The 18,080-nt window shown below is 50.1% G+C and overlaps 1 protein-coding gene across 1 annotated transcript in view; it reads left to right on the top strand.

Annotated features, from left to right (window-relative positions):
- Positions 1–10,070: 10,070 nt before the first annotated feature.
- GPA33 (glycoprotein A33) overlaps positions 10,071–18,080 on the top strand; it is a 39,240-nt gene continuing 31,230 nt past the window's right edge. The window contains exons 1-2 of the mRNA XM_075540911.1: positions 10,071–10,141; positions 13,544–13,662. Of these exons, the coding sequence (XP_075397026.1) occupies positions 10,071–10,141; positions 13,544–13,662 (190 nt within the window). The remainder of the gene's footprint in view (positions 10,142–13,543; positions 13,663–18,080) is intronic.

Genomic DNA, 18,080 nt, shown 5'->3' with positions numbered 1-18,080 from the left:
ACATGCGACCGAATACTACGCAATCAGCAAGAATAGGAGTCTAGGAAGCATACGGTAATATGCATGAAACTATAACTCTGAGATAAGTCAAGCATAGGAAGACAATTATAAGGATGTAGAGAGCACATCACTAACAAAGCAAAAAGCGAGGGAGTACATATGGATGGTGTAGGGCATAATGGTATACAGGTGTGTACACAGGTGAGAACAGATAGAAGTATCTATGAAAACTGAAACTAAACTCACTGCCATCGAGTCAATTCCAACGCGTAACCACTCTATAGGTCAGGGCTGAGCTGCCCTTTGGGGCTCTGAGGCTGTAAATATTTATGGGACTAGAAACCTCATATTTCCCCTGGGAAACTACCTTGTAGTTAGCAGCCCAACTCGTAACAACTAGAGCTCCATAGAAGTATCTATGAAAAGAAAACGCCCTGCCCCAAGTCACTTCTAACTCGTAGTTCCCCTAGAGGCCAGTGGCCCTGCCTTGTGGGATCGAGCCTGCAAACGTTTGCAGGAGTAGAAAGCCTCACCTTTCTCCCTTGGAGCTGCTGGTGGTTTCACACTGCTGACCTTGTTAGCAGCACAACAGGGCTCCGTAAGTATCTGCACCCAAACTCCCTGTCGTTGAGTGCATGCTGACTCCTTGCAACCCCATAGGAGAGGGTGGAACTGCCCCTGGGACTTTCCAAGACTGTAACTCTTTACAGGATCAGCAGCCCAATTTTTAACCACGATGCCACCAGGATTTAAGGTATCTATCCAGAGTAGAACCACCCCTCTGTGGGTTTTCCAAGACTGTCAGTCTTCACTGGTGCAGCATCTTTCTTCTGCGGAGTGGCTAATGGTTTCAAACGTCGAACCTTGTGGATCGCAGTCCAGTGTGTAACCTCTATACCACCAGGGCTCAGGTATCTAAATACAAATTTGTAAGTGTAGTCACATATATTCATTGAAGACACAAATGCACATTCTCCTCAGATGTAGCCAAACACCGCCCCCGCCCCCCCCCCCCCAACCTTGGTTTCCTGAGTTTGTGTGTTAGTCTGGGTTGACTAGAGAAACAAGTTCAGACACTCATATGTGTATAAGAAAGAACTTCATATAAAGAGTGATTGTACAGTAAGAAAACATCCCAGCCTAGTCCAGATCAAGTCCATAAGTCTAATAGTAGCTCATATGTCCAATATCAGACTATAACTTCCTCTTCAGGTCATGAAACACATGCAATGACGCCAAATGCAGAAAGATCTCAGACTAATAGATCACCAGTCTTGTGGATCCAGTGGTGGTAGAAGCACTTCAGCGCTGGCATGGGTCTCCATGTGGCTCCTCCAGCTCCAGGGCTCTGGCTCCATCAGCACAGCTCCATGCGGCTTGCCAACAGGAATGTAGCAGAGAGAGTGCGGCTGACCTCCAGTGAGCTGTTTATCTCCGTTGCACCTCTAGATGAGGTCATCAAGCTGTGACCTGATTGACAGGCTAGACTCCACCCCTTCCTCAAGTTGACAGTAGATTATGTAACTGCCAGTTTTTAACCTTGAGATCATAGTTTCACGAGACCATTGAAATGCATAACAGCGTTCATGATCTGCATCCTCGTGGACTGGTGTCTGGAGTCTTAAAGGCGCAGCTACATCTCCCTACTCACCAGGAACAAAGCAATGAGGGCGCAACCAAAAGCTCCGAGGAGAGGCAGGGACCACAGGAGCCGCACTCTCATCTACGCTGGGACACCAGACGAGTAGATGGTGCTCAGCTGCTATTGTTCTGACCAGGGTCACACTAGATGGTCCTCAATGTTGCTGCTGTTAGGTGCCATGGAGTCAGTTCCAGTCCCTAGTGACCCTATGCACCACAGAAGGAAACGCTGCCCGGGCCTGTGCCATCCTCACAATGGTTCCTATGGCTGAGACCATTGCTGCAGCTATGTGTCAACCCATCTCTTTGAGGGCCTTCTTATTGTCACTGTCCTACTTAACCAAGTATGACTTTCTTCTCCGGGGACTGATCCTCAATGGAATGGGATAAAAATATAGAGAACTGGAAAAAAAAAGTGTTTTTTAAATCAAGCTGCTGGAACAGTGGAGAACAGAGGTCTCCCTGACAACATCACCCTGAGACACTCACTCTTTATCCCAGAAGTGAATCTGTCCTCTGATGTGATCTTTTGGTGAAATAGCAGAGTCACACAACTTAAAGGATATTACTCATAAAGTTGATCCCTTACTTTAAAAACTGTGAGTATTAAGACCAAACATTCAACACGTCCAGGAGAGCAAGGATGAGAAGACTATGGGGCAGAGAAATGGGGCAAGTACCAGAGAGGGAACAAGCTGAACAATCTTTAAAATCTTGACACTTACTTGGTGTGTTAGACAGAGTTCTCTAGAGAAGCAAAACCAGGACACTTACGATTATATATATAGACAGATATATACAGCATGAAGGAATATAACAGTTAATTAGTCCACACAGCAGTACACAGGGCTCAGTTCAAGTCACTTCAGTGAAATAATTAATATACTGGAAGTCCTTCAACTCACGAGGGCTGCTAGATCCAATGTCAAGGAAGCAGACAGCTGAGTCTTCCGTACAGCAATACAGGCAGTCAGGTCACAGGCAAAAAACAGCAGGGCAGGTCACCAACAATCAGCCAGATGACAGGAACCGACAGTCCCCAGCTCAAGTGATGTATATACACCAGTAGCATGGCAAAGCAGGTCTCAAAGGAACCTCAAGCTCTAGCAACATTATCAACAGGTTGAATGTCCCATGGGGAGTGTAGCTCACAAGTTGAAGCAGAGTACTAGCAGCCACACGCTGATCTGATCACCAGAGAGCAAGAGAGAGACAGTCACAGCTTACCAAGCCATTTATCTCTTTGCCTTCCAATCAAACTGTGACCTTATTAATCCTACATGTTCCCATTGTTGGTTGACACAATAAACCTACCTATCACACTTGAGAACAACTGTAAATACTAGAGCAGCGGTTCTGAACCTGTGGGTCTCGACCCCTTTGGGGGTCAAACAACCCTTTCACAGGGGTCACCTAAGGCCACCAGTAAACACACATTTCTGATGGTCTTAGGAACCGAGACACCACTCCTCTATCTGTCTCCAGGCAGTAGGCCCACGTGCAGATACACCCACATAGGAGTACCCAGCGTGAAGACTGCTACGCATGCTACATCTGCGTCAAGACAACATTTCATTTATTTGTAGTTAGAAATAAATATTTCACAGTATATAATTACATATTGTTTTGTGATTAATCACTATGCTTTAATTATGTTCAATTTTACCAATGAAAATCCATCTTGCATATCAGATATTTACATTACAATTCCTAACAGTAGCAAAATTACAGTTATGAAGTAGCAAGGGAAATAATTTTTATGTGCTGGACACAATTAATATATGTATAGATTGTGAAAAGAGTTATATGAGAGCCCCTAATAAAAAGATTAAAAAAGAAAGAAAGAAAGAAAATAATTTTTATGGTTGGGGTCACCACAACAAGAGGAACTGTATTAAAGGGCCATGGCATTAGGAAGGTTGAGAACCACTGTACTAGAGTGTCTCTGAACAATCTGGGTGGGGATTGTCAAATTAGAATCTAACGTGCTGTATAAACATTTACAAAAAACCTCAATAGCATATGTATATATGTATGCTTATACATATATTACATTGTCTTCTTAACTGGGTGTAAAGCTTCACTGTATGAAGATACCGTATCTGTCTTGTTTGCAGCTGGATACTCAGTGCCTGGACAATGTCTAGCACATAGTATTAGATTGGCTGAATGAATGAATGAATGGTATGAGCTCATAGTCTATCAGGAGGGGTGAGACACAGACTAAAAATAACTCATGCATGAGGCAGAATGCTATTAGTGTCCCAAGAGAGATCCAGAGTGTTGTGTGAGTTCAAAGGAGTCTGAGAGGCCTTCTCGCAGAATAAATCAGAAGCGACTTCATGAAAGAGGTGGTAATATATGCATATAAATGGACTTTTAAGGGGCAACCTAGCGTGTTACAGTGGATACAGTTAGAAGGAATTCCAGAGGGATAGGGTCTTTTTCAGGGCCAGGAAGTATGTCTATGGGGTACGAAGGGAGGTCTAAGTTGATCTGAGCATAAAGTACATTTCCTGATAGACACTTTTGAGAAAGTAGACGGGATTTGAGAATAAACACCAGAATACCTGAAGGTCGATTTAAGAAGCTGAACTTCACTTGTTGGGCTCTGTGACACCGTCAGAGCTGTGTGTTGGGAAGACCGGCAACATGAGAAATGCTCAGGCTAACACCGCCTCTGGCCTGAGCTGCTGCTGTGAGCCCGGCACCTGCACCCCACTGCACCTGCTGACACATGGCCACAGTATGCCCGCCCAGTGACTTAGAAGGGACATTATATTTTTGAGACAGCGGTGGGTCCCTCCTTTGTGGGCTTGTGGGCAGTGGGCCTGTGGAGCAAGGGATTATTAGTTTATCATAAATCTGTTCCTGTTATTTGCAAGTTGGGCTGCTAACTGCAAAGTTACCAGCAGCTCCAAGTGTGTGTGTGTGTGTGTGGCGGGGGGAACGAGGCTTTCTATGCCCATAAACAGTTATAGCCTCGGAAACCCACAGGGGCGCTACTCTGTCTTAGAGCATTGTCATGAGTTGGAATCGACTCAATGTCAGTGAGTGTTTTGGGTGTTTTTAGTTTTACAGGGTAGTTGTAGTGACTTACTTATTTTTTTAAATGCTGAATCTCAAACATTATTACCAACAATAAGGTTTCAATAAGGTGACTGAGTACAAAAGTAATAAACAGAAGACAATAATTTCTGTACAAAATAAAATCTAGGAACCACAATGGATAACATCTCTTTCATAGGAAGGTCTGAATTCAAAATATGAGGAGGCTTCAGAACATTTGTGGGAAAAATTCTATTGTGTTTTAATTCCATTTTTTCATGACCCTTTTAAGGCCCCCTCACACAAACAAGTACTGCGCAAGAAAGTTGCAATGCTTAATGCACCACTGGGTTAAGCTTTCAGCTGCCAACCACAAGGACGAGTCCGTCTACTGTAGCGACTTACAGTCTCAGGAACCCTAAGGAGCAGCTCTTCTCTGTCCTCCAGGGTAACTCTGAGCCGGGCTTAGCTCCATGGCAGTGTATCATATAGTGAATCTCCCTAAAATAGGAAGAATCAGAAATAACCATGTAAAGACCCACAGCCCAATAGATAAGTGAGCAAATGGTCTCCATGTAAAAGGAAATAAAAGTACAGGGATTTCAATTTCACTGATATCCAGGGAAAATAAATTATATCTGCATGGGGCAATCAATTTAACTTCTCAGAAGAGCAGCGATCTTATCAAAGTTGGATAAAAGTACTGCTGAGGGGGTAGGGAGGGGAAGGGGCATTTTCTTATGTTGTTACCAAGGGTGCTGAGTGCAAAGCCCCCACGGAGGTAACTAAGCGATTGTGTTAGTCTGGCTTGGCTAGAGAAACAAATCCAAGGACTCTCATATGTGTGTAAGAAAGAGCCTTATTTCAAAGAGTAATTGGATATTAATAAGACATCCCAGCCCAGTACAGATCAAGGCTATAAGTCAGATATTAACCCATATGTCTGATACTTGGCCATAAATTCCTCTTCAGATTCACGTCACACATGCAATGAAGCTGAATGCAGGAAGATCACAAGCCAGTGGGTGAAAAGCCTTGTGGATCCAGTGGCGGTGGAAGCATCTCAGCCCTGCCGGCTCTTCCAGCAGGGAAGGTGAAGCAGAGGGAGAGTGCATGGACCGCCTCCAGGGAGAGAGGAAGTTCCCAGAATCCTCATGAGAAGGCCCCACCCACAAGGAGTCATCATCAGGCTGTGACCTGATTGACAGGCTAGACTCCACCCCATGCTTATGTATCAAGTTGACATGAAATTATGTAACTACCACTGCAATATCTGTGCGGGTTCCAGAAGAGGACAGATAAGTCAGCAGGAAGGGTGAGGGCTCTGAGAGCAAGCAGGATGGAGTGGCTGAGGCTGGGCAGGGTTGGGGTGGGGGCTCCTTTGGACGTGATGACGAGGACAGGGTCTCTGAGAGGCACCCGGCCTCAACTTCCCTTCCTGGGGGCCAGGCTGTAAAGGACTGGCGGCTGGTGGATAACAGCGTGCAGTTGAGGAGCCATGGCCCCTCAGTTCCCACCCACCGACCCGTGGAGCTGGGAGGCACCTATTGTAAGGAGAGAGGACGCGGTGGCAACAGGCAGAGAGAATCGGGCAGGGAAAGGCTCCTGAAGGTGGTGTGGAGGCAGGTGTTGTGGGGGTAGGGGGTGGGGAGAGGGCAACACTCAGCAAGGACACAGATAAGGAAGGGATCTCAGGAGAGACCAGAGAGCACCCTTGTCTCCTCTGCACCTACAGCCCTCCTCCTGGACTCATCCAGGTGGGCCACTGGAGGGAAGGTGGGCCACCGCCAGCTGGGGAAGCAGGGGTGGGGGGGGGGACTCCGGTTTGCAGAGAATCGTGCCAGGCCCCTGCTGTGAGGGCTGTTCTGACTGCCTGTCTGAAGTGAGCCTGGCCCTCCCTCCGTTCAATGTCTGTGCCCTCCCTCCCCGGTTAGATTTCCCGTAACACCTGTCACTCCTTACACAGGGGACCCCGCCATCACTATTGCTGGGCACGGAGGGGGCCTGGAACATGGGGCTTGGACTTTGAGACCCAATCCACCTGAGGCACCCAAGAAGAGTTGTCGCGCTGTCGCTAGGATTAAGCTTTTCGTTTACTTGTGTGTGCTCTGGTTTCCAACCGGCTTATAAACGGAGAGCAGGCTTTCTGCCTTCTTTGGCTCTGGCAGGTGGAGCAGGGAGGTGGGGGGTTGGCTGAAGAGGGAGGGACAGAGAGAAACCGGTCATATTGGACCTTCAAGTGTTTTGATTGTGGGCAGCACCGTCTTTTGCTGGCTTCAGGCCCTTCCTCTGAGACGATGCCCCTTTTTATGACACAGTAACAACTTCCTGTCCATTATGGCAGAAGCCCCACGGTGAGGCGGGGCATCTGCTATCTAAGGAGCAGACAGGGAGGTGGCTGGTCCAAGGATAAGGGAAGGAAGGTTCCTACCGGGGCCTTGGTGGGGTGGGTGGGGCATGGGTTCAGGCCTACCTGTGAGCTCACCTGCCAGCCTACCTGAGGGGCGGGGCGTGTGGGCCAGACTGGGCAGAGGTGGGCAGGAAGAGGGAGAACTGCAGATACCTTGGGTTGGGCCGGGTCAGAGGTTGCTTTAGCCAGTCAGCCAGGGACTGTCTGGGGCAGAGAGGAAGGGAGACCATGGCGGGGACGGCGAGGCCTGTGCTGTGCACCCTCTGTGCTGGTGAGTAGCTTCTCCCCTGTCTAGCTCTCAGGGGTGGGGGTGAGGGGCACATGGGGATCGAGGGTGGGGGCCTGCAGGTGGGAGAAGGGCCTCAAGGCACCTGGTTGTGCTCCGGTTGGATGGAATGACAGGTTCTATTTCAGGCAGTAAGTTCCGGGCTAGTGCCCAGAATCAGAATAGTTTTATTTGCATATTCCCATGGGCCACAGAGTCACTTCTGTCACAGTGAGTCTGTGTGGGGTTTCTGAGGCTCCAGATCTTTATAGGAGCAGAAAGCCTCATCTACCTCCCTCCAATCAGCTGCTGGCCTTGAACCACTGTCCTTGTGGTTTGCTGGCCAATGTTTATCTGCTAGCCAGCCCAGTTGAAGAATGAAGAATTCATACTCTCAAGAACGTATTTTCTGACCCCAGATCGGCACCTAGGGTCAGATTCAAGATCTGCTGTTGGGGGAGGGGGGAAGGGTGGGGGCGGGGGCAGGGTGGGAGGAGGCGACGTGAAATCAAGGTTGTCCCAGAGAACCTGGGAAGTATGGATCCAGATATGTTCACTACCAAGGATATCAAATGTCCTAAATCCAGACAAAGGGGGTGGCAAGAGCCATGACATACATATCCCTTATGGAAAACTGGGGTACACAGAGAAAATGCTACTCATCCATGAGCATTTGAGGCAGCAAGAGAAACTCAAACCTTAAAACAAAACAAAAAACCAACAAAGTAGATACAGTGACCTCCCCCCCCACATAGCCATTGAGTCAGTGCTGCCTTAGAGCAACCCTCTAGGACAGGTGAGAAATGCCCCCTGAGTTTCCACATGTTTATGAGAGTAGAAAACCCATCTTTTTCCCCGAGAGTGGCTGGTGGTGGCTGAGGACCGTGCTGATTACAGCCTAATGAGTAACCACAAACTAGAGAGGCCCTTCCCAAAGGCCAGAGAGCCCTTCTGACAGCTCATCATGAAAAACTCTAAAGAGGGGGAGACCCTAGGGGGAAAAGAGAGGAACCCAACATCCTTTGCTATCTCTAGTCATTGAAGCCAAGTCAAGTAGATAGGGGTTCAGCTGGGAGCCTGGTGTTGGGGTGTCTAGACGCAGGAAGGGAGGAGATAGGGAGAGGTAGAAGTTGAGAGATTGGGGTTCTGGGGAATGAGACAGTCATCTTTGCTTCAGTGTGCTTAGCCAGCCTGAGAAATCGCATCAGGTTACAACCTGATACAGGTTCCAGGTATCAGGAATTGGACAAGAATGGGGAGGAGATCTAAGCTGCATGGGAAAACAGAAGGCCAGGCCCCTTGGGGACATGGACCAAGGAGCTTCTGTTTTCTATCTCCGTTTTCTGCTGGTAAAAGCAAGTGCCAGGACCAGCTGGCCCTGTAGCCCAGTGCCCTTCTCTTCGGCTCCCAGCTTCCTCTCATAGGTCAGCTGCAGAGAGGGGTGGGGGGTGGGGGGTGAGGGGGCTGCCTCACAGGATTGGAAAGAGATCAGTAGGCCCAGGCTGCCTCAGCCCCTTGCCATCAGCTGGCCGGTTCCTTCCTTCACCAAACAACTGTATACCGCGCACATGTTTAGGGCTGCCACCACAGGAGGACCCGCAGCGAGGTTCGAGGGAAGCACAGGTGTGGTCCTCACCTGGCCTTTGCCCTTGTGCTTCCCTGCCCTGTGCTCCTCAGCTCCCAGGCGGCTTTGCTGCCTGTGCTTTTGGTCGTAGGAGTGCGGGCTCTGTAAGAGCCACCTTCCCCAGGGAGCTTGTTGAGCTTCTTGCAGCCAGCAAGACCCAGATGGGAGGGAGGCAGCTTCAGACTGAGGGAGTCGCTGAACGGAAATGGCAGCGTTGGGCCTGGCTGGGCCACAAGTCCCCTCCCTGGCCCCTCTCCCACAGGTAGAACGCTATGAATCTGGCTGCTGCCCCGTGCATGGGTTTCAAGCCTGAATTGGGCCTCCGATATAGACAAAACAAACCAAACTGCTCCCCTTCGGGGCCCTTACCTCTGACGTGCCTGGAGCGGGACATTTTGCCTTTCCCTGGCAATGACCTGTGTATGAACTCATCCAGAGGAACCAGTTCTTGGGCAAGTTTTCCAGCCTTCCAGGGCGAATGTCTTTTCTACTGAGGTGTGTCTTCGGCTCCCACCCCCATCCCTCCACTTACCCGACCAGCCGGCCTAGCCTAGGATGGGGGGTGGGCTTGCAGCCGTGGGCAGGGGACTGGGACTCTGAGCCACACCAGGCATGTGTACAGAGGGTGGGAGCACGTGGTGGTGGAAAGTGATTGCCGTGTGCATGTTGAGCCATCAAGGGCATCCAGGACCCAGCCTGAGAACCGCTGGGAAACCCTCCCCACTGAGGCCCCTCCGCAGGCATCGCCCTGGTGGATTGCGAAGCCACTGTGGTATGTGCCCTTAAACGGAGTGCCCCAGAGGGGTTTCTGGGTTATAATCTTGATAGTTTCCTGGGAGCCACTGTGCGGGCTTGAACTGCCAACCTTTCAGTTAGCAACCTTGTCATCCCACCACCCAGGGACTCCGGCACCTAAAACCAAACTCAAAACCAAACTCATCACCCTCGCGTCAGTGCCAACTCATAGTGACCCTGTAGGACGGGGTAGAACTGCCCCTGTGAGTTTCTGAGACTCACTCTTCACGGGAGTAGAAAACCTGTCTTTCTCTGAGCACCTCAGACACACTCCATCAATACCCGGCATGCCTGCTGCTGTTATTCTGAGCGTGCATGACTGTCAGGTTCAGGCAAAACTAGATGCTGGTGACATCTGGTAAGCTGGGGTCTGTAAGCTGTGGTAAGATGTAAGTTTACATCTGTAAGCTGTGATCTGGCAGTCGTGCATCCTGGAGGGGAGTCAGAGGTCACTGTTAAAAGAGCCCTCAGCGATCACCCCAAAGCTTCAATATGCTGGGCATCTCTCGAGCACCACCAGCGAAGTGTTACCGCAACACTAGTGTAGAACTGAGGCGCCCCACTCTTGCGCTTTTCCAGCCCCTGGTCGGCAGCCTTGGCAGATCGGCTCTGTTGGAAGGCTGAGAGTCAGGACTCAGCTAGTCTGAAGAGGAGCCCCCCACGAAAGTGCCAGCACATAGAAACACCCCAAAGCAGCTCGGCTGGGAGCCACTAACATCTCCCCAAACCCAACGCAAACACCCACACAGAACACAAGATGGCAACGGCCAAGAACCAGAAGAGACCTCCTTGACACCCAGAAACACATAGGAACGAACTGCTTCAGAGAAACAATGGCATCCCCCGTCCCAATAGATCACAGCTGTCGAAGAAAACATGCATGGTGCTCCCCTCCTCTTCCAAAAAGTCTCGCTAAACCCACAGGTGCCCAATGTCTGAGGAGTTTCCATGAGAAGAAGCTCCCATCTTCCTGGCATGTTGAGGCTGATCAAGCCATGGTAGAATCCTTCCAGAGACCCGCCGGCCAGCAATGACTTTCCCTGCATGGGGGCCTCATACTTGCTCACTCTGCAATGCCACCTGCCTGCTGGTCACACGGGCTCAGGTTGCTCGCTGGGTCTGTGCTATCCGGGTGGCATGCCACAGCCCAGTGCCAGCTGCACGGCGAGCTGGGCGCATGGCCAGGCCTCAGTTGCACAGTTCATGCTCATCTGATGAGAATCAGCTGAGAGAAGGGCCATGTCTCTAGCGAACACTAGCCCTGAAGGGGGTCCCAGACCTGCAAGTGCACCTGCAAGAAGGTAGCCTGGTCCTCCTGCTCCGCAGCCCTGAACGCTGTCGCCACGTGGAGCCTGCGCTCTGCGGCCTCTGGGCCTGAGCACAAGTTGGAAGTTGGTGCCACAGGCAGGACAAGTGCTGAGGACAGACTCGGAGTGAAATCACTCCTCCTCACGGAGACACAGCAGATTTCACCTAAGATCTGCCCTGGCCTCAGAGGGGAGGGGATGAACAAAGGGGCGCCTGTGTTCCAGAGGAGGAGGGATGGTTTATGCCATGACCATCAACCCTGCTGGCCCATGGCCATCACCTGAGGGGTAAAAACAGATGGTCACGCTCCTCTCGACTTCTGAGCCAAAACTGGGGGTAGGATGTGGACATTGCTCTCTGGGGGATACTGACATGCATTCTAGACTTAAAGTTCAATCCTGGAAGTTGAGGAGAAGTAGGTTGAAGGGCTATTTGACGTGATCCAGGCCGATGCTGTGCCCCTGAATTTCAGCTCAGTTGCGCACCTCCCTGAGTCACTGCCCAGTTCTGGCTTTGGTACCTTAACTCAGCAGGATCAACTGTAGGCATTTGGTAAAGTTAGCACCCATGAGAACCAAATAACAAACCAACAAACATTACTGCCTTCTGATCGACTCCAACGAATATAACTGTATAGGACCAACCCGTTTCTTAAGGTTAGGGCCCAGAAACTGGGCCAGTATCACTTCTCCCATACTCTGTTAACCAAGAAACCCCAGAACCCAGATTGGAGGGGACAGAGTCATGGAGTGTCATCCATCGAAGAGATGAGGATCTTTGAAAACGGCCCTGGCAAGCATGTGGCACTCCCACCCCCGCCTATAAATTCAAGTCATGATTATGCCCTGATGCCCGTCGCTCTCAGTCTGTTCTCTGCTCCCTGGGCCACCTCATTGATCTAAGCGCTTAAGGCACAGCTATAACCTACTTAGTGGTTTCATTTGACCGATTTGACCTCTTATCTGCTCTCCACCCTGGAAGCAGAATGCTCTTTCAGAATAAAATTATGACCATGTCCCTACCCCTACCCCTACTTGAATTCAGTTCCTGTTGCCTTTAGGATAAAGACCTACATCACGGTTGAATCCAGCCACATCGGCAGCACTGAGTCCAGCACTGTCCTGCAGGGAGGCAGTCCCATGGAAGTGTGGGTAGGGTCCTGTTATAAACCACCCTGGACAACAAACATGCCGTTTCCACTGGGACTATCAATCTATTGGGTAACTGTGTCGGAATCCATTGTGGGTTGGGGGCATCTCTCTTGGAGTGGTAGTGAGAAGCTGGAGGACACCATGTAGGGGAGGTGGCTTCCCCCACACCCCCTTGGTGACATTGTCATTCACTAGGTTTGTCAGTTTCTGGCATGGGCCCCACCCTCTCCATCCTGTGACCTCTAAGCACACGGTCTCTGCTCCCCTGCATCATCTCTTCTCCCAGCTTCCCCTGATCTACTCCTGTTCGTCCTTCAAGCTCAGCACGGAAGGCCCTTCCGCAGGACATCCTTTCCTCGTCCCCAAGCTTAGGTCAGGTCCCTGTCACATCCTCTCCTCGGACACGTTGGCGTGGTGGCTTTCTCCCTACTGCTGCGATGATCGACTTGTTCCCACACGACCCTCTCCCTCCTGAGGTAGACACCGTATCTGCCTCTGCCTGCCATTTATCCCCCAAGTTCAGTGCCGTGCTGGCTGCCATTTGGGTGGGTAGTTGGCATGGGGGGCATGACTGACCAGGGACTGCGATCAGCACCTCTCACGCTCAGTCGGCAGCAGAGTTGTGGAGGTGCCACTTGGCTGTCAGTGTCCGCATCCTGCCATCGCCCCTGCCCGTGTCCTCTGCAGCTGCTTCTCCCTGGGCCTCAGCCCCAACAGGACGGCCTTTCCTCAGCTCACTGCCTTCTTTCAAAATGCACCTGTCCTGAGACCCTGGCCAGGGAGAAGGATGTGTCCTGTAAGGGAAAGGAAGAGTCGAGAAAGATAGGCCTCCCAGATGTCCCTGGGGCCTTGGAAGCATCCCTGGTGGCATATTGGGGTACCTGTCCAACCGCCAATTGCACGGCCAGCAGTGTAAAACCACAGTCGCTTCTTGGGCGTCCAAATGAGGCTTTCTGCCCCTGCAAAGATCTGCGTCTTTGACACCCGCAGAGACTGTTCTACTTTGTCTTTTTGGGGGGCACTGAGTTGCAATCCACTGGAGGGCAGTGACTGTTTTCCTAGGGCCTTGACTCAAACCCACTCCCACAGAGCCAATGCCAACTCACTGTGACCCTATAGAAGAGAGCGCAGTGGCTGATAGCTTTGAACCACTGACCTTGATATTAGCAGCCCAAAGCGTCACCACGGTGCCGCCAGGACTTCCAGCCCCAACTCAAAGGAATTACTTGGAGATGAAGTTGAGTGGTCCCGGGAACCTCTCATGTGGGCCCCCTCAGGTCTCCACCTCGTGTCCTCTCTAGCTGTCAGTCTGCCCCGGGACGCCAGCAGTCACCCTGGGAATCGGCCCCCTTCCCGAGGCGCCTCGCCTCTCCTCCTCTGCTACCAGTGACCTTTGACAAGTTCCTCATTTTCTGCCCTGGTGAGTCAAGAATGCCATAAACACCTGGCCAGGTAGAGCTTGGCGACAGCTAGTCGCTTCCAACAAGGACTAGTCCGTCACAAAGGTCACTGGGAGAGGGGCATCAAAGGTGTGGGGTGCGGCCCACCCCTGCCTCAGCCCTCCCCACTAGCGTAGCTCTATCTGCACACAGAGGGCAAGAGAGGCATGCCCACCTGTGTCCCAACCCCTCCCTCCCTGGCTGGGACCTTGTTCCACCTGGCTTCTCCTCTCCCTTCTGTTTCCAGTCTCCTCCTTCCTAGGGACCCTTCCTTGAGACCCACAAGCCCCACTTCAATCTCTTGTGCTGCATCCTGGTGTGTGTTTGTGTGGGGGTGGATGAAGAGACCTTCTCAGGACCTTTGTGTCCCTCTGGGTCAGTGTCCTCAGCTTCCTGTGTTAGGCCAAGTACTTTGACCCATAGGCGGGCCTCACTTTCTACTTCCTCTTCTGCCACTGGGCTTTCCAGAAGTAGAACATGGCTTCACCACCACAAGAAGGCTTGCGTGTTTGTGGCAGGACAACTGGACAAGGAAAGTCCAAAAAAGAACATTTCCCCCTCCCCCTGCAATCGCCCATAATACCAGGATCCAGAGACAACCATCAGGATTGTTGGCTATGTTTGGGCCTAGAATCTGTTCTCCCTGTGCGATTATTGTGGGCCATTGGGGCTCATTATTGGCATCCCTCTTTGTTCCTTCGTGATCCAAAGTGCATTGAACCCCTTGGGGATATCTCAAGTCCTGTTCCCTCAGTAAGCCTTTCCATCAGAATAAATCTTCCTGGGTATGACGCAAGGCGCCCTGGTAGTGCAGAGGTTAAGCACTCAGCTGCTCATCCATGGTTCAGTCCCACCAACTGCCCCATGGGAGAAAGACAGAACAGTTATATCCCTAAAAACATACAGTCTTGCAAACCCAAAGGGGCCATTCTACTGTGTCCTACAGGGGTCACGCTAAGTTAGAATGGACTCGTGGCAGTGGTTTGGTTTCGTTTGGGCGATATTGTTGAATAAAGAGCCCAGCAAACCTTCCCTAAATTCTAACACACACACCACCACCACCACCCTCCTTGGGCCCGTTCCTAGTTCTGATCTTGGGACAAACTAGCATGCAAGAGTGAACGACTTGGCTGTCCTCAGAGACCCGCACTTCCTCAAGCGGGGCTTGCTCTTCAGTCCTGGGCAGGCAGTCCCTTCTGGCTTCCAGCAGCTGCTTCCCAAGACTGTGGTTTCCTGAGGCAAATGGGTTTTCCTAAGTGGAGGTGTTGCTGCCTGTTCCCCCGGGGCTCCCCTAATGGGCTGTGTGCACCTCAAGCAGGCAGCTCCATGCAGCACTTCATTATCCTCGGATATATTGCTTTCCAGTTGGCTCTCAAGAGACAACTCCTAACCGACCTTAATTATTTACGAACAGTAATCCAGGCCTCAAGCTGGGTCTCCCCACTCGAGCCCCTAGGGGGGTAAATGACCGACTCCGTCTGGGGCATCTTGCAGACTTGGCACTCTCTCTCTGGGCTCCCTTGGTCCAGGAGTGGTCTCTAAACGCCCTGAGTGGTGCAAACGGTTTCTCCTTTGCTATCCTCAAGGTTGGTGGTTTGAACTCAATCTCCAGTGTGTGGAAGAAACCCTTGGGGAGCCGCTTTCATAAGACAAGGCAGCTTGACGGGGCAGTGCTACTCTGTAGCACACGGGGCCCTGGAGTCAGAACCTACTTGTGGGCCCTGGGTTTGGTGTTTTGCATTTCTAAATCTGTGGGATAAGGTCTTCTAGAAAGTTTCTCTGATTGTCATTTCTACCCCTGCTTTGAGGGAAAATGTTCTGTTGATTCACTGTGTAAAATAACTCTGATCTGAGCCGTGTGTGTGTGTGTGTGTGTGTGTGTGTGTGTAGACAGGACCCCTGGCGGCCAAGTGGGTTGCACTTTGGGCTGCTCGCCAAAAGGTCAGCAGTTCGAAACAAGTAGTTGCCCAGGGACAATGATGAGGCTTTCTACTTCTGTAGAGAGTGTCATCTCAGAAACACATGGGGGGACAGCTAGGGACCTGAATCAACTCAGGGCACAGCGCTGAACATTCTCAAGGATCACTGCTTGCTTGAAGTTCTTACGTGCAGGATAAATTTACATCCAGGCTGCTAGAAAACGTAAGTGTGCCTCTGGGCACAGGATCCCTTTGTAAAGATCTACTTCAGGTTAGCAAACAACATGTTAATGGGGCTCTACGTTTGAGGAAGTCATCGTCTATCTGCGCTCTTTCTCACCCATCCATCCAATCTCATTTCCATCAATCTATGAATATAAGATGATTTTAACTCACTGCTACAGTGACCTCTAAAATCGATCTATTCTTTAATTGCAATTGTTAGCAATTACTGTTTTATAGTCCTCTTGGGAAGGTGATTTGTAGAGACCTGAATCCTGCCCACTGGCCTGTTTCCTTTGGCAGGAGCTCACCTCTGAGCAGGATGTGAATCACCTGAGAACTGTGATATGCTGGTAAACGGGGGATATGCAGATACCAGCCATCTTAGTCTGCTAAGGTTCTTCACAGAAACAAAGCCAGAATGGATAGGTAGGTAGGTAAGCAGAGAAAGAGTGGGTGGATGGATGGATAGATGAATGGATGCATGGATGGATGGATGGATGGATAGGTTGACTTCAGGAATTGGCTCCCACAAATGTGAGGAGTTGACAAATCCAGATTTTGTAGGCCAGGCAGAAGGTTGGTGCCTTGAGTCCCCAAATCCATAGATCAGACCACATAGAGAGTAAAAGGCGAGGAAGTCCTGGCAAGATTCTATTTATAGTCTTAAGGCAGAATATGCCCTGGGGAAAATTCCCCCCTTTGCTCTGAAAGATTTCAACTGATTGATTGTATCCGTGTGGAGTGTGATTACCTTTATTTAAGGCCAACTGAATTGATCACATGTAATTTCTTTTTTCTTTAAAATATTTTATTGTGTTGTAGGTGAAAGTTTAGTTCCCGTTTAATACACATTCAGTTCCTGTTTAATATACATTTTAAAAGATAATTTTAATATACATTTTTTAAAGGTCATTTTATTGGGGCCTCTGAGAGCTCTTATAACATTCCATACATACAAGCATATTTTTACATATGTTGCCATCATCATTTTCTAAACATTTACTTTCTATTTGAGCCCGTGGTATCGGCTCCTCTTTTTTCCCTCCCTCCTCTCCTCCCACCCTCATGATCACTTGATAAATTATAAATTATTATCATTTTCATATCTTACACTGACTGCTGTCAACCTTCACCCACGTTACTGTTTTTCATTCCCTGGGGGTTGTGGAGGTTATGTGTTGATCATTGTGATCAGTTCCCCCTTCCTCCCCTCCTCCGCCCACCTTCCCCCTCCTCTCCTGGTATCACTACTCCCATTTCTGTTCCTGAGAGGATTATCTGACCTGGATTCTGTTTGTCGTGAGTGCTCATCTGTACCAGTGCACATGCTCCGGTCTAGTCAGAACTGAAAGGCAGGACTGGGGTCATGGTAGTGGGGGGTGAGGAAGCCTCAGAGAACCAGAGGAACGTTGTGTGATTCATCGGTGCTACACTGCGCCCTGGCTGCCTCATCCCTTCCTTGTGCCCTTTCTCTGAGGGGATGTCCAGTTATCTACAGATGGGCTTTCGTGCTCTGCTGCAACCCCTTCATTCTCAACAGTATGGTTTTTGTTAGTTTTGGATCTTCTGGTGCCTGTTATCTGATTCTGACGACACCTCATGATTGCACGGGTTGGTGTGCTTCTACATGTGGGCTTGTTGCTTCTCTGCTAGATGGCTGCTTGTTAAACTTCAAGTCTTTAAGACCCCAGACGCTATATCTTTTTATCGCTGGGCACCATCAACTTTCTTCACCACATTTGCACCCATTTTGTCTTCAGTGATCGTGCTGGGAGGGTGAGTATTACACAATACCAGGTTGTTAGAACAAAGTGTTCTTGCGTTGAGGGAGGGCTTGAGCAGAGGCCAAAAATCCATCCACTTCCTCAATGTATTGCCATATAAACATATGTACATAGGCCAATACCTCTGTTTTATGAATTAATATGTTTACATAAGTATACACCTATGTTTGTACTTCTATCCATAGCTTTGAATCCTAGTTCTTTCCTCGGTTTCCTTTTACCTTCCTCCTGTCCCACGAGCACACTCGCTCTTCTCCTGTCTCTTAGTAATTCTTCTCAGCTAGATTGCTTTTGCTCCAACACCCCCGGGATCTCTGCATCCTCCTCCTTGCTGATTTTAATTCCCTAGTTGTTCCCCTGTCCATGGTGTTGTTTGCTCACCGCTCCCTTCCTCTTCCTCCTCCTCACCCCAAGTCCCTCCAGAACCATCAGTCCCATTGCTTTCTCCTTGGGCCTGCTTCCCATGCCTCT

The sequence above is a fragment of the Tenrec ecaudatus genome, chromosome 1 (assembly GCF_050624435.1).
Source record: "Tenrec ecaudatus isolate mTenEca1 chromosome 1, mTenEca1.hap1, whole genome shotgun sequence".
NCBI lineage: Eukaryota > Metazoa > Chordata > Mammalia > Afrosoricida > Tenrecidae > Tenrec > Tenrec ecaudatus.
Note: the sequence above shows the minus strand (reverse complement) of the source record. Positions and strands in the feature narration are given on the sequence as shown.